Here is a 14,528-nt window from a genome sequence, read left to right on the forward strand (position 1 = left end):
GACCCCCCCACGGCTGTGGCTTCAGTCCTGGTGCCTGTGGTCTGCTGGGGACGGTCCCCAGCAGACCACAGGCAGGGGACTGAAGCGGCAGCAGCGGCGGTTCCCCGCGCTTCTGAGACTTTGCTTTGGCAAAGTCCCCAGCAGACCACAGGCACCGCAACTGAAGCGGCAGCAGCGGGCGGGTTCCCCCGCTTCTGAGGCTTTGCCAAAGCAAAGTCTCAGAAGCGCGGGGAACCGCAGCTGCTGCCGCTTCAGTCCCCTGCCTGTGGTCTGCTGGGGACCGTCCCCAGCAGACCACAGGCACCGCAACTGAAGCGGCAGCAGCGGCGGGTTCCCGCGCTTCTGAGGCTTTGCTCTGGCAAAGCCTCAGAAGCGCGGGAACCCGCCCGGTGCCCCTGGTCTGCTGGAGACGGTCTCCAGCAGACCAGGGGCACCGGAGCAGCTTACAAACGGGGCTTTCTCGCCCCGGAGCTTGCAGGTAGCAATCCGCTACCTCGACCTCCGGGGCAAGAAAGCCCCGTTCGTAAGTGAGGATCCGACGTAAGTCGGATCCGCGTATGTCGGGGACTGCCTGTACATAAAAGGGAGGGGCGGGGAAAGGAGAGCAGCTCTACAACAAGACTCTGTTTTTGGGGCAGTGAATGTTAGTAGATTTTTAAGAGGAACTGTTACAGTGGGATACATTTATTTACACGAGAACTGCTCAGGGAATGAATGTCTTGCATATTACAACTCCCTGCAAGATTCAAAGCAGCAGTGAACTGACTTGCATGACTTTCCTATTTTTTAATCAATATAATGGTTAACACAGGTAGGTTTAAAAAATAAAGATGAAGTTGTATTATGCAATTGAAACTCACTTGCTAAATATTTTTAAAGTCACACATTTTGTTTGGAAATTAACACGTGGCTAATGAATCTTTCAATTTCCTACTTTGTTCTTACGCCAGTGTAAATCTGCAAGTCAGGAATGGGCACTTGCTGAGTATGCATTCTATGTGCATGAGAACCAGCATGGAATAAGCACCTCTCTGGGTGTGTCTGCCATGTGTCAGATGCATTTTAAATAATGTTAGCTTCAGACACTTACACATTCAGCTTGTAAGAAATGTACATTTACAGCTCAAGGGTTGGTAAGGCATAAAGTACAGCAGTTCTTTCCCAATCTTCTTTTGGGGGATATTTCCCTTCTCTTTTTCTATCTTCTGGCCAATTCTTGTTTATACAAAAGCTCAAATAGCTGACTTCGCGGAGTAATCTAAGCTTAAAAGACTATGTATTGAAAATAAATTGGTGTTGAGAGTTAAGGTATGTGGAGGTGATGGCTAGGCACTGAGAAATGCCTCAGCTGTACACTGTATTGCTAATGTTACTGTGGTGACATTCCCTGCCCTCCATCTTGGCATACCACTATACCACACCATGACATATTATGTCAACAGGAAGGAGGACTAAGCTACCAAGAGGCAATCAAGCTGTGGCAACTCTGCATAGAGGAGAGTATCACTTCAGTAACCAATAAACTTGCTTGGGGTCCAGGATCATCTCACAGAGCATCTTAGCAGGATTTTTTTCTCCTGAGTCATGATTGGTCTCTTAGGCCCAGTGCTTTGAGAGTCATCTTCACCGCTTAGGTCATCCTGATGATTCAGCTGTTTGCTGCAAAGGACAACAGAAAATGCCAACTGTTCTGTGATCAAAGGAGGCTCAGTTCAGATTCACTGTCCAGTACCTTCCACCTCAGCTGACGATTGGCTCTCTTACAGACTTTTCCTCCAAGTGTAATTATTCCACAGGCCAGCTTCAAAATGAGAGCTAGTCAGGCAAGCTCATTTTCATTGTTCTGGCTAGGCCATGGTTTTCTGACCATCTCACATCGTTGGTTCAGTCTCCCGTAATGCTTTGCTCTCCAGTCCAGACTTCTGCCTCAGAATTACCTCAACCTATGCACTCTGTGCTCAGCTCCCTGCATCTCACTTGTGAGGCTGATCTGTGGTTGAAAGAAGAGGATGTCTAACATTTGGTAGCTGTTCAACAGGTCCAACTCTCAAGCTGAAAGCCCTCTACCAGAATGGTGTATTTGTCACAATGGAAGCAATGTTTAATGTGATTGAAGGCCCATGGAGTTCAGCCAATGCTGGCTTGTAATCAGGGTATGTTGCCATATTTGCTGCAATGTCTGTTGTAAGGCCTTTCGCTTAACTCATGGAAAGTGCATCTGGAAGCAATATCATTGTTTCATCCTCATATTCATGGAAGAACATTGTTCTAATGCTGGGCAGAACCTCCTTACCTGCAACTCTCCAAAAACACAGTGATGTTGCAACCACATCTGAAATTCCTGCAGCTTTGGTCCAGCAGCATCTGTGGTCCAGAAGGACCACGGATGTCATGGCTTTCCTGGTCTCTCAGTTTAAGTTGAATCAGGTGGTATGTTTGCCTGTTGTCTTTCCTGGAGGAACAGCGCCTTCATACTACATGTCAGATGAAGTTTAGCCTTCTATCTGTACCAGACTAAACCCTTTCATGCTTATCTGTTTGTGTCATAGACGTATCACATGAAGGGACAGCGGTCTCTTAACAGATGATATCTAAGTGGATAGCTTCCTATATTGAGGCTGTATACAAAATAGCCTTGACTATATTCTCTTAACAGATACAAGCTCATTCTATGCGAGCACAAGCAACATTAATTAAATTTTTGAGTGACCACTCAGTATTGGACATTTGCTGGGCTGCACATTGCCATCAGAACATATGTTTATGAACCATTGTGCTATTACTGCTGCATCCAGAGCAGATCTAAACTTTGGGATGTCATACTCCCCATTTAAGTGGACTTCAAGCTTCACTCGAAGGTACAGCTTGTGAGTCACTCCTGTAAAATATATGGGTAGATCTACTCAAAGAAGAGTGGTTACTTACTGTGACTGGTTCTTTGAGATGTGATGCAGACATGTATTCCTGACCCACCCTTCTCCTCTCTGCATTGGAATTTCGTCTCTGGGGCTATGTCTACATTGGCGCGATCTTGTGCCAGAGCTATGCAAATGAGGCTAAGCGTGGAACATCGCCGAGCCTCATTTGCATATCTAATGAGACGCCATTTTTGCAGAAGAGGCTCTTGCGCAAGAAGGAGCTGTCTACACTGCCTCTTCTTACGCAAGAAAAACCCTCTTGCGCAATGCTGTTATTTCTGAAAATAATCAGCGTAACAGCATTGCTCAAGAGGGTTTTTCTTGCACAAGAAGGGGCTGTGTAGCCAGCTCCTTCTTGAGCAAGAGCCTCTTCCACAAAAATGGCGGCTCATTAGATATGCAAATGAGGCTCGGCAATATTCCACACTTAGCCTCATTTCCATAGCTCTGGCGCAAGATCGTGCCAGTGTAGACATAGCCTCCGTGTTTGATGCAAAGGAACTGAGAGTGGGTTGAGGCAGCATCATGTCATACAGTCAGAGCAGGGCCCATGGCCATGATGTGTGGGTGCCACCCCTCTACAGGCAAAATTCTCTAGCTCCGGTTTAACTGGGTGTGCGCGCACACAAGTGGAATATACATCTGCATCACATATTGAAGAGCTACAGTTACAGTAATGAACTGTTTCTTTTCTCTAATGCAATAATTCTCCATCACTAGTCTGTGGAGACCTGGCTGTCCATATGACTCTGACTCTCCCCTTATTTTTACTGGCTAAACTGCTTCATAGAAGTTAAAAATCAGTTATTTTACTTATCCAGATGAACAGTTGCACTAGTTATGCACTTGTGGGTGGGAAAACAGGTGGTGTGTATAAACACTTCCCTTATTTTTAAGATGTGGCGCATATTAAACTTCTTTACAGTATCACAGCTTCAAAGGTGACAGACAGGTTCATTTGAATTGTGCTTTTACTTCCACCACCTAAGAGTGTGTCTTTTCTTCCGGTATTCTTCCCCTTTTTCAGTCTGTGTAAGCATTCAATGTTCCAGGTGCTAGTCACTGGGATTGGAACACCAGTGGGCAAGTACCCGTATTTATTGCCATGATAACTGAGAGACTAAGATGCTGAAGAGTGACATGGCGATAGCTGGAATGCTGAAGAGTGGAGGGGGCAAGAGGGGAAACAAATACAAGTTCAAACTCTCTTAACCCAGATTCTCTGGTCCTGAAACATCCATCATCCAGCACGGATGTTGTAGGACCAGAGAGTCCTGGTAGAGGGCCAGTAGTAAGGATCGCTGAGGGGCCGTCAGGGCAGCAGGCTACCCACAGGGAGCGGATGGTGGGGCCACCCAGCAGAGCTGGAAGCCCTGGTGCACGGCTGCCCAGGGCTGCTCAGAAAGCCCTGATATGCGTGCCTGCCCGGCAGAGCCATGGTAGCAATGGCTGTCCAGGGGGTTAGCAGGGCAGTGGTCGGGCCAAAGAGCCAGTGGCAGGGGTCCAAAAATCATAGAATCCTAGGGCTGAGAGAGATCACCGAAGGATGTCAAGTCCAGCCCCCTGCCCAAAGCAGGATCAACCCCTGCTAAATCATCCCAACCAGGGCTTTGTCAAGCTGGGACTTTAAAACCTCTAGGGATGGAGATTCCAGCACCTCCCTAAGTAACCCATTCCAGTGCTTCACCACCCTTTCTAGTGAAATAGTTTTCCCTACTATCAAACCTAAACCTTCCCCACTGTAACTGGAGACCATTGCTCCTTGTTCTGCCATCTGTCACTACTGTAAACAGCCTCTCTCTATCCTCTTTGGAACCTCCCTTCAGGAAGTTGAAGGCTGCTATCAAATCCCCCCTCAATCTTCTCTCCTGCAGACTAAATAAGCCCAAATCACTCAGCTTCTTGTAGGTTATGCGCTCCAGCCCCCTAATCATTTTGTTTGTCCTCTGCTGGACCCTCTCCAATGCGTCCACATCCTTTCTATAGTGGGGTGCCCAGAACTGGATGTTCCAGAGTACTCCAGCTGTGGCATCACCAGTGCCAAATAAAGGGGAATAATAACTTCTCTAGATCTGCTGACAATGCTCCTTCTAATGCACCTTAATATGCCATTATCCTTCTTGGATACGAGGGCACACTGCTGACTCATATCCAGCTTCTCATCCACTGTAATTCCCAGATCCTTTTCTGTTGTACTGCTACTTAGCTAGTCAGTCCCCAGCTTGTGACAGTGCTTGGGATTCTTTCTCCCAAGTGCAGAACTTTGCACTTGTCCTTGTTGAACCTCATCAGATTTCTTTTGGCCCAATACTCCAATTTGTCTAAGTCACTCTGGACTCTATCCCTGCCCTCCAACATATCTACCTCCCCCCACTAGCTTAGTGTCATCCACAAACTTGCTGAGGGTGTAATCCATCCCCTCCTCCAGGTCATTAATAAAGATGTTGAACAAAACTGGTCCCAGAACCGAACCTTGGGGCACTCCACTAGAAACTGACTGCCATCATGACATCGAGCCATTGATCACTACCTGCTGGGCCCGACCTTCCAGCCAGCTTTCTATTCATCTTACTGTCCATTTATCCAATCCACATTCCCTTAACTTGCTGGCAAAGAATATTGTGGGAGACCGTATCAAAAGCTTTGCTAAAGTCAAGGTCTATCACATCCACCGACTTCCTTATGTCCACAGAACCAGTTACCTCATCATAGAAGCTAATCTAGTTGGTCAGGCATGACTTGCCCTTGGTGAATCCATGGCATGGATGACCTTCCCTAGTCTTGCAAAATCCCTCATCTGGGACCAGTCAGGTCCTAAGAGTGCAGGACCAGGGAGGTCCAACCTGTAGTTGTATTTGAAGATGTCCAAGAAATGACTCGGTGTAATATTTTGTTCTATGTGTCCAGTCATGAGGTATCTTTAAGATGAGAGGTCTTGCTCCCCAGCTGGTATAACCCTTGAGGTTAAAGTTCACTGAAGGCTACAGTGTTCTTCTATGCTAGGGCTGCAGGTGGACTTGCAGGAAGGAGTTCCTCCCTCCTTTCTAGGCTATTTTACCCATAGTAAAATATTTGTTTGGTGCTGACAATATGTGTGGGGAGGAAGAATACACACACATATGCCTCCATCCCCACACAGAGACTGATTGGGATTCTGAACTAGCATAAAGTATTGCCTACCTATGCAGATCCCTTTTCAGGATTGGACGCTACCACTGACATATACTTTGGAATGCACTGGGACATCATGAGGGGGAGGGGAGGGTTGGTTGGCTTAATGCCTTGGGATTTTAAAATCATAAACTCACTTTTAGATTCATGGAAGAAGTTATTTTTAAGAGGAATAAGGGGAGGGTTATGAGTTCAGCTACTTTCGAAGTGTTCTGGTCTGTATGGGAGCCATGTGCTCCTCAGGAAAAAAGTCAACCCAGTTGGAAAAAGGTAACCTCTCTAATTTTCAAATATATTGCACCTATAAATTATTAAAACCCTTTCCATTTCTTCAGTGTGCATTATTATATTCATTTATAGTGAATATTCACATAGTTTTCTGTCCTCCAGAGATGGAAAAAATGAGTACCTGCCATCTAATTCCAGCCCAATAACACCATGAAATGATTTAATCCCCAGTATTGTTATTCAATATCAATGGCTGCTCCAAAATAAAAACTGAATGTATTTCTGGTAACTGAGGAACAGCAAGTGCTAGAGGTTTTAAATAGATGTCATATGATACCAATTATAGCCTGGTGAAACTTATCAGACCTGGGAAACCATACAAAGAGCAAGCCAAAATGGAGGGCAATTCCATACTCCATGCTTTTAACAACATTTATTTTGCAATTTTTGCTTTATTTTGCTTCAAGCTTTTAATTAAGATTTCTTTGGCTCTGCTGACCCACTTCTATATTGTTAAAGGAAACAGAAAAGAGGCTGCCAGGATAGCAGAAGAGATCTATGGAATAGCCCCAGGTAAAAGCTTAATTATCGACACACAAGAATTCAGCAGTATTTTATGTCTTGAGAAATTAGATTTTAATAACTGTGTTGCTTCACACGTGCATTCCATTTCCAAAGTCTTTGCAAAAGTAGCATGAGTTGGTATGTTTTAGGTGTGCAAAATGAGACTCTCTAACAGCTTGAGTGTGAACAACACTTGATTAAGTATAGTAAATATAGAACAACAGTAAAGTAAAAAAAGAAGTCTGCTTTGGAAAGCATTGTAATTGCCAGCATCAACTATGTGCATGACACAGTTTTACTGTGTATCCTTGTTTACAACCAGAGAGCATGTAAGGAAGAGGTTTAGACTGGATTTTCTAAAGAAAGGTACCAGGAAGGGTACAATTAAAGCCTGGCTAGAACTAAGTCAGTGGTCCCTGTTCTTTTGAATGAAACCATAAAAGAGAGCATTGATAAAATTCCTGTGAAACCAACAGTACAAAAACGATTTATATATAATGGGCCTCCAAAGATTCATTTTCCTATTTTTCTTTCCAAGTAGTTTTTTCTACAGACTTCCACAATAGTGCATTGATAAAAAATTAACACCAAAGTAACAATTCTAATTAAAATGTGTAAGTACTTGAAAAATAACAGCTAACCAGTTATTAATTAAATCCGGAAGACACAGTATTTAGTGACATTTACAATGTTCTTATCAGAGGCTAGAGCCTCCAACTCTGATTCACTCTGTATATTGCCCTCCTCCATGAGTGGTTCTGAGGAAGCCAATGGAACAATTAGCAATGCAAGATGACAGCTCACTGCAAGAGTATTAGAATCTGGCCCAACAGTAACTTCCTACCAAGAAAGAGAATCCTCTGAACTGTATTCATGTTTAAATTCGACACTTTACACTCAAATTTGAATAAAGATGCTAATTACCTTACCCATTACAAAGATAGGTTCCCCAATTATCACCTCTAATATCATTAGCTCACAGACATTTACCTCCCCCCTCCCTCCATCCCCCTTCTGTTCTGAAATTTGATTTATCCTTTTCATATGTGTTCATTATTTTAATTGTATCCTTTGGTATATATGGTTGTGACAATTTTTTTCCACTATTTGATCTGAGGAAGTGGGTCTGGCCCACGAAAGCTCATCACCTATTAAACCATCTTGTTAGTCTTTAAAGTGCTACATAGTCCTATTTTTTGTTTCAGCTACACCAGACTAACACAGCTACATTTCTATCACTATTCTTACCAAGCTGATATAAAGAAGAATAAATAGTTATTTATACTAGGGATGTGAAAAGGTAACTGGTTAACCAGTTACCGGGTAAGTATCTTCCTTACTGAGTGATGCTTACTGGGTAATGGTTAGCCTGTGCCTGAAAACAGCCCCTGCCCACAGCCCCACATGGAATTGGGAGCCCTGCTGGCTGGGGGCTGCTGCAGCCAGGCTGAAGCAGTCCTCTGCCCAGGATCCCACTTAATCGGTTAACCAGTTAAATGTAACATTTTACCACTTAACTGATTGAACAGGATTTTACATCCCTAATTTATTCCCACTTCTGCAATGCGTTAGAAACTCTCTAACGGTTTATTAAAAAGACTTCTGTTAATGTATTGACAAAGAGCTTATTATATGTGCCTTGATTTAAATTTAGTAAAATATTTGATCAATGGCTTTTTTTTTCTCCGCCAGTATATAGATTCTTTATCTAAGTGCATACAAAGTTACCAGGACTACATCCTTTTTTTTTTTTTTTTTTTATCTGCAAGTGGCCATTTGCAAATCTCCATGAAGGATAATCTTTCAAAACACAAGGTCATGTGATGTTGTTGCCTGCATACTAGATTGGATTACAGATGCACTGTCACAGCCTAGCCTAAGGTAAAGCAATGTGGAGAGAAGCAGCAGCAGAGCTGCTTGAAATACTCTGTAGAAATTTAGAAAGGACGTTTCAGATATGCCTTTCATAACCGGGGAATTAAGAGATGCCCCTTATGGGAACTACATTTGCCACACATTTCAGGGAGGTATGTTGCTGTGGTGGCTTGAAGATACATAGCTTTATATGCATGTTCATGGTGAGAAGTGTGCCCTGCATTATGTAATGTGAAGTGTGTAAATATACATATACAGTATATATGTGTGTGACATGTTTGCCTATGCAGCACAGCATATTTGTGTGTAATTAGAGGTGGAGGTAGAAGTACTATCTATCGGTTAGGTTGCTTGATGCTTCCTATTATATACCTTTGCCAAAGTTTTACCTGTTCGGATGGAAATTTCTGTCAGCTGTCTGTCTCAAGTTGAATGGAATACGTGTATATAGCGATACAACTCCACCAAAACATTTCAGCCTTTTTGGAGAGCAGGATGGGAGCAAGCCCCACAATGTTTCTGTGGTTCCCTCAGTCAGTTCCCTCTGGTATTGAGGTTTCTTTGCAGTCTCCTTTGGGTGGGGAGAGGATGCTTACGTGTAGGTGGCTGTTCTGGCTGGCAGGCCCATGTTCTGTTCCTTCAGGCAGGGAGACGGTTCCTGCCTCTTTGCCAGTCAGCCCTGAACTGGGCTCCCTTTTTTTATTCCCTCTCCAGGCCTGGCATTGGTTGCGGATATAATGGCGTGGGGCTAGCTAAGCCCAAAGGCTTGCTTTAACTCCTGCTGTGCTGTCTGGCCATTTCTATGCTTCACCACAAAAATAAGAAATTATGTCATGTGGGTGTCCATACAATCCCACATTTTCATCAGTGGGGTTAGAAGCTTTAGATCCAGGGAACTGAGCTCATCGACTCCTGCAAATAGCATAACTGATAGCATTAATAGGTTGTTGTCTTGTATGTAGGATGGCACCAGAAGCCTCTGAAGCACATACATTGGCAGCGGAGTTCACAGAAACTTACTGATGGCAGAAGAATGGAGAAACTCCAGAGTTTTGAGTTCCATTCCAGGCAATGGAAGGAAAACAGTGTCATAGACACAGACTTGTCTGTCCATTCCTCTCAAGCTTGACACTTTCAGCCCCTTCCCAGTCCTGTCTCTCTTCCACTCCAGGCTTCTTGTCCCAGCCCCATTCTCCTGGCTTGCCCAGTTCCAGTCTCCATTCCTCAAGTTTCTCTGCCTAGCTCTGCCTTAGTCTCCTTTTCTAGTCAGTCCCAGCAACCATCCCCTGGCTTCTGCTCAGTCCCTCTCATTCCCACTCCAGTTCTAGTCTTAAGAGATTTCTTGTCTCAATCATCTCCTTTCCCTCCCCTTGCTCTGGTTTTTGTTCCTTCTGCAACTGGTCTCCTCCATGTTCTCTTGGTGTTGGCTGGAGGTTCGTTGGGAGTGCAGGAGAGACAAACTCCCTGCTCCCAATTCCAGTGCCTAGTTCCACCCTGTCTCAGAGTAGCAGGGAGCAGCCATTACAAGGAAAGTTCGGTTTCATTTCTGTAGCTGATGACTTAAGGGTTCATGCTTAGTTGTTCAGAGGGGACAGTGCCAATGTTTCCTCTAATTTTTTCCATCCATGTGCAGAATGAATTTTATGTTCACTAAGGCATGTGCAGATGTGTACCACCAGTAGAAACGCATGCTGACAGCTGTGGGTGCTGTGGACAGTCTGCTAATGAGCTGGGCGGCATTTGACTTTCTCCTCGGTGGCCTCCCAAATGCTCAGCTTACAGGGAATGCTGGATAGTGCACATGCTGTCTAGTCATTACTAGAGGTTATGAGAATCTCAAACCTTCTTAGTTAGGATGGAATTGTCTGGGAATTTAGCTGCTAAAATCCAAAAAATCTCTACTGTTTATCATGTGCACATTGTCATTTTCAATAGGTTCACAACTTGTCCAAATTTAGGCACATTTTCATAAGAACAGCAAAAGGCCCATCCCTCACACACAAGACCCCCTGTTTTGGCGTAGTTTTCAAGTCCTTGCTCCAAAGCTTGGGGGGAGCTTCAAAGACAAGGTTGCCACAATATTTTATCATGGGCAAAACATTTTTTTCCCTAGCCTCATTCTCACAAACAGTTCATTCAAACAGTGATTCAACCTCAGGCAGACATCTAGCAAGGACAATTTCAGCCCAAACAGCCAAGTTTGGCCAAGTTATAAGCAGCCGCAATAAGGTTTTTATTATGAGAAGTGTTGAGCAACCTACAAGTAGGTGGCACTACTAGCTCAGCCTATAAAACAAGCTTCTTTAAGATCATCTATAACAAAATATCATGCAACACTTTGTTTTTTTCCTGGGAATATGATATGGTTGCAAACCCAAGGCAGAGTTAAGGCTGCTGCTGTTAACGGACTGTGCATCATTGTCTTGTGTAAGAAGGTGAAACAGTTTGCTCAGCTCTTACCTGTTTTCTAACTTTATGTTCTTCCCTTAACTCTAACATAAGGCACATTTTGGAGGTTCACTGAAATGTGGCAGCAACTTCAGATCCAGCTTTCACTAAGTTTTTTTTTCTGGTAAATGTGGTGTTTGTGAAAAATCATTCCATGAGTGCTGAGTGCAGGCTAGAAAGGCCACTCAGGGTGCCATGGCTATGTTCTATTTTTAGTGTGCTAGCTGAATGAGTGTGAGAATGGGTATGTCTCTTTGAGCAGGGAGCCATGTCCCAGCTTCAAGTGCAGACATACCTGATATCTTGTAGTATTCTCACCAGTGTGCCCTTTGAAACTTTTTTGGGAATCCGGAGAGAGGCCAGGTATCCCAGTGGTCAAGGTGTTAGCGTGGGACTCTGCACATACAGGTTCAGTTTTCTGCTTCACCACAGACTCCCTGCAATCCTTGAGAACTCCCATAGCTTCCAGGCTCCCTGCTCTCAAGCTGTGGTTCTTGGGATATGAGCTCTATGCACTTCCGCAGAGAGCCTGGGAGACTCAACTTGAGAGGGGCTTTTTGGAACTTCCAGGCTGCTTGCCATTGAGCTGGGAGCCTGGAAAACGTCTGGACCTGCTGGAGCCACAGGCTGTGCAGATGTCAGGCCAGATGGCATCCAATACTGCAGAAGTCAGGCAACTTGGGAAGTAACTGGTCTGAATGTTTGGTAGCCCTGGGGACCTGTGTCCCAGGGCAGCTTCCAGGCACTAGGAGCATTAGGCCCCAGAAACCCAAGTAGCTGCAGAATGAAACTGACAAAACATTGACAGTGTCACGGCTGTTCACAACTGAACAGTGGTATCATGTCTGTTTCACTCATGATCTGTCAGGATTCCCTGGAGCATATTTTGTTTTAGAAACACCATGTTTTGGAATTTCCAAAATACAATTTTTGGAACCTCCATATTGTGGGACATCTGGGGGGAGGGGAATGGTTTTGATGAGAACTGGACTGAAACCAAATTTCAAAATTTCCCACAAATCAGATTTCTGACAGCACTGATTGTGATGCAGTTGAGTTTTAGATGCTGAATTGTGGGCAGTAAATTCTCTGTCAGAATCTCTATAGATATGACAATGTCCCTAATGATCTATTTGGCTGAATAGATATACCTGTAGGTAGTAACTCTGCTGAAATGGGACTACAAATAGAATATTTAATAAAAATATACAAATGACCCAGCAGTCTAGGGTTTGTTGAAGTTAACTTGTTCAAAATGGTGTAGAAAACGGGAATCAAGCAGCTGGCAAATGTATTTTTCTCCATGTTCCTCTGAAATCCTCAAGTGAGGAAGAAGGAAAAAACCCTGTTATCTGCTAACGTATGTAAGAAGGAAAGGCAGTCTAATATATAACACATATTAAATGTATTCATTTAAGAGAAATAATTGCTGGGAGCATATTGGCTTGATGGACATGTTACCCAAAAAGCTAAGCCAGTATTTGCAGGCACTACATCTCAGGACAAAGTGAAAATGAACCCACAGAGTAATTTGTCATAAAATGTAAGTTACCGAGGAAGTCCTATGGCCAAGATTTCTTTTTTAAAAGTGGGGATTGTGCTTAAAATTAAAGCTAAAGGTGGGATTTTGAAAATTGCCCCAGAGAGTCTCAATCAGGCTCACTAAGAGGATGGGCAACTGCCTCACCTTTAAAGGGACTTGAGCTCCTTCCTGGCTGCCATCACTTCAGGATGCCATCACCCAGGCCCTTTAAATCACTGCTGGAGCTGCAGGTGGCACTGAACGGCTGGCAAAGGAGGCTACCCTAACCCCACCCCTTCTTTCCAAGATCACGCCCCTTCTAGGAGCATGGAGACACACTCCACCACCTTGCTAAGTGACTCAGCAAGTCTGTCAGCTTCCCTGGTCTTAATGATACTGTATTCCTAACTCACAAAAGTGCTTTCAAAAATCTCTCCCATAAGGCTTTGCTTAGGTTCCTAAATAAGTGGCCTGATTTTCAAAAAAGCTGAGTGTGCAGCAGTTCCCATTGAAATTAATTTTTACTAGGCAATCCCATTTTGTTGGTTTCATGCCATAGGTACAATTTGCACACTGACACAGATCAGTATTTCCAAGTAGACAAGGCAGGAATGTGTGATTTTTTTTTTCTTAAACAAAAAACAGGACTATGTAGCACTTTAAAGACTAACAAGATGGTTTATTAGGTGATGAGCTTTCGTGGGCCAGACCCACTTCCGCGGATCAGATTGTGGAATAAAATAGGCATGACCATATATACCAAAGGGATACAATCAAAAAAAGTGAACACACACAAAAAGGAAAAATCAAATTTCAGAACAGAGGAGGGATGGGGGGGGGGGGGGAAGGTAAAAGTCTGTGAATGTCAAATTTAAGCATGAATGTTGGCACAGTGTCCATCTGCTATGTACATTGGGACAAATGTCTCAGATGCTTCGCCAAAGAATCAATGCACACGAAACGGGTATCAGACAGTATCACAAAGAAAAAACAGTTTCTTGCCATTTCAACCAGAAAGGGCATTGTCTCAACGACTTGATTACCTACATACTGCTTCAAAGGCATTTTAATACCAGACTTGAAAGAGAAACCTCTGACCTGTCATTCATGCTTAAATTTGACACTTTATGCCGGGGTCTTAACAAAGATGCTAATTATCTTACCCATTACAAAGATAGCTTCCCCAATTATCACCTCTAATATAATTAGCTCACAGACATTAACCTCCCACCCTCATCCCCCCTCTGTTCTGAAATTTGATTTGTCCTTTTTATATGTGTTCGCTTTTTTTGATTGTATCCCTTTGGTATATATGGTCATGCCTATTTTCTTCCACAATTTGATCTGAGGAAGTGGGTCTGGCCCACAAAAGCTCATCACCTAATAAACCATCTTGTTAGTCTTGAAAGTGCTACATAGTCCTGTTTTTTGTTTCAGCTAGACTAGACTAACACGGCTACATCTCTATTACTATTTTTTTTTCTTGTGATCTTTTGGAACTGTTTGTATTTTGGCATCTCTGCCTTTGTAGTGCCTTTGAATTAACTCTTGGGGTGTTTTAGGTTCCTGGGCAGATCGCTCTCCTCTTCATGAAGCTGCATTCCAAGGGCGCCTGCTATCTTTGAAAACTTTGATTGCACAGGTAAGAACCAAAAGTAAATATGCGGTGAGGCCTCAGGATTTTTTTGGTTAGGCCTTACCCAGGAATGATGTATTACAGTGGGCACCTCAAGACATAGAGCTGGGTTATAAATAAAACTATATACTGGACTCATTTTTGTCATATTACATGCTAGGAGTAA

At 43.7% G+C, this 14,528-nt stretch overlaps 1 protein-coding gene across 3 annotated transcripts in view; it reads left to right on the forward strand.

The window, feature by feature from the left end:
• The first annotated feature begins 6,604 nt into the window (after window positions 1-6,604).
• The window catches only part of ASB11 (ankyrin repeat and SOCS box containing 11), a 33,374-nt gene continuing 25,450 nt past the window's right edge, over window positions 6,605-14,528 (forward strand). The window contains exons 1-2 of one of the 3 annotated variants that reach the window (XM_025184500.3): window positions 6,605-6,890; window positions 14,289-14,368. In XM_025184500.3, coding sequence (XP_025040285.3) covers window positions 6,641-6,890; window positions 14,289-14,368 — 330 coding nt within the window. In that variant the 5' untranslated portion in view covers window positions 6,605-6,640. Of the gene's footprint in view, window positions 6,891-6,928; window positions 8,909-14,288; window positions 14,369-14,528 lie in introns of those variants that run through there. The other 2 variants (XM_006122821.5, XM_025184499.3) reach the window with 2 other exon arrangements.

This window comes from Pelodiscus sinensis, chromosome 1, assembly GCF_052426305.1.
Source record: "Pelodiscus sinensis isolate ZL-2025 chromosome 1, ASM5242630v1, whole genome shotgun sequence".
Classification (NCBI taxonomy): Eukaryota; Metazoa; Chordata; order Testudines; family Trionychidae; genus Pelodiscus; species Pelodiscus sinensis.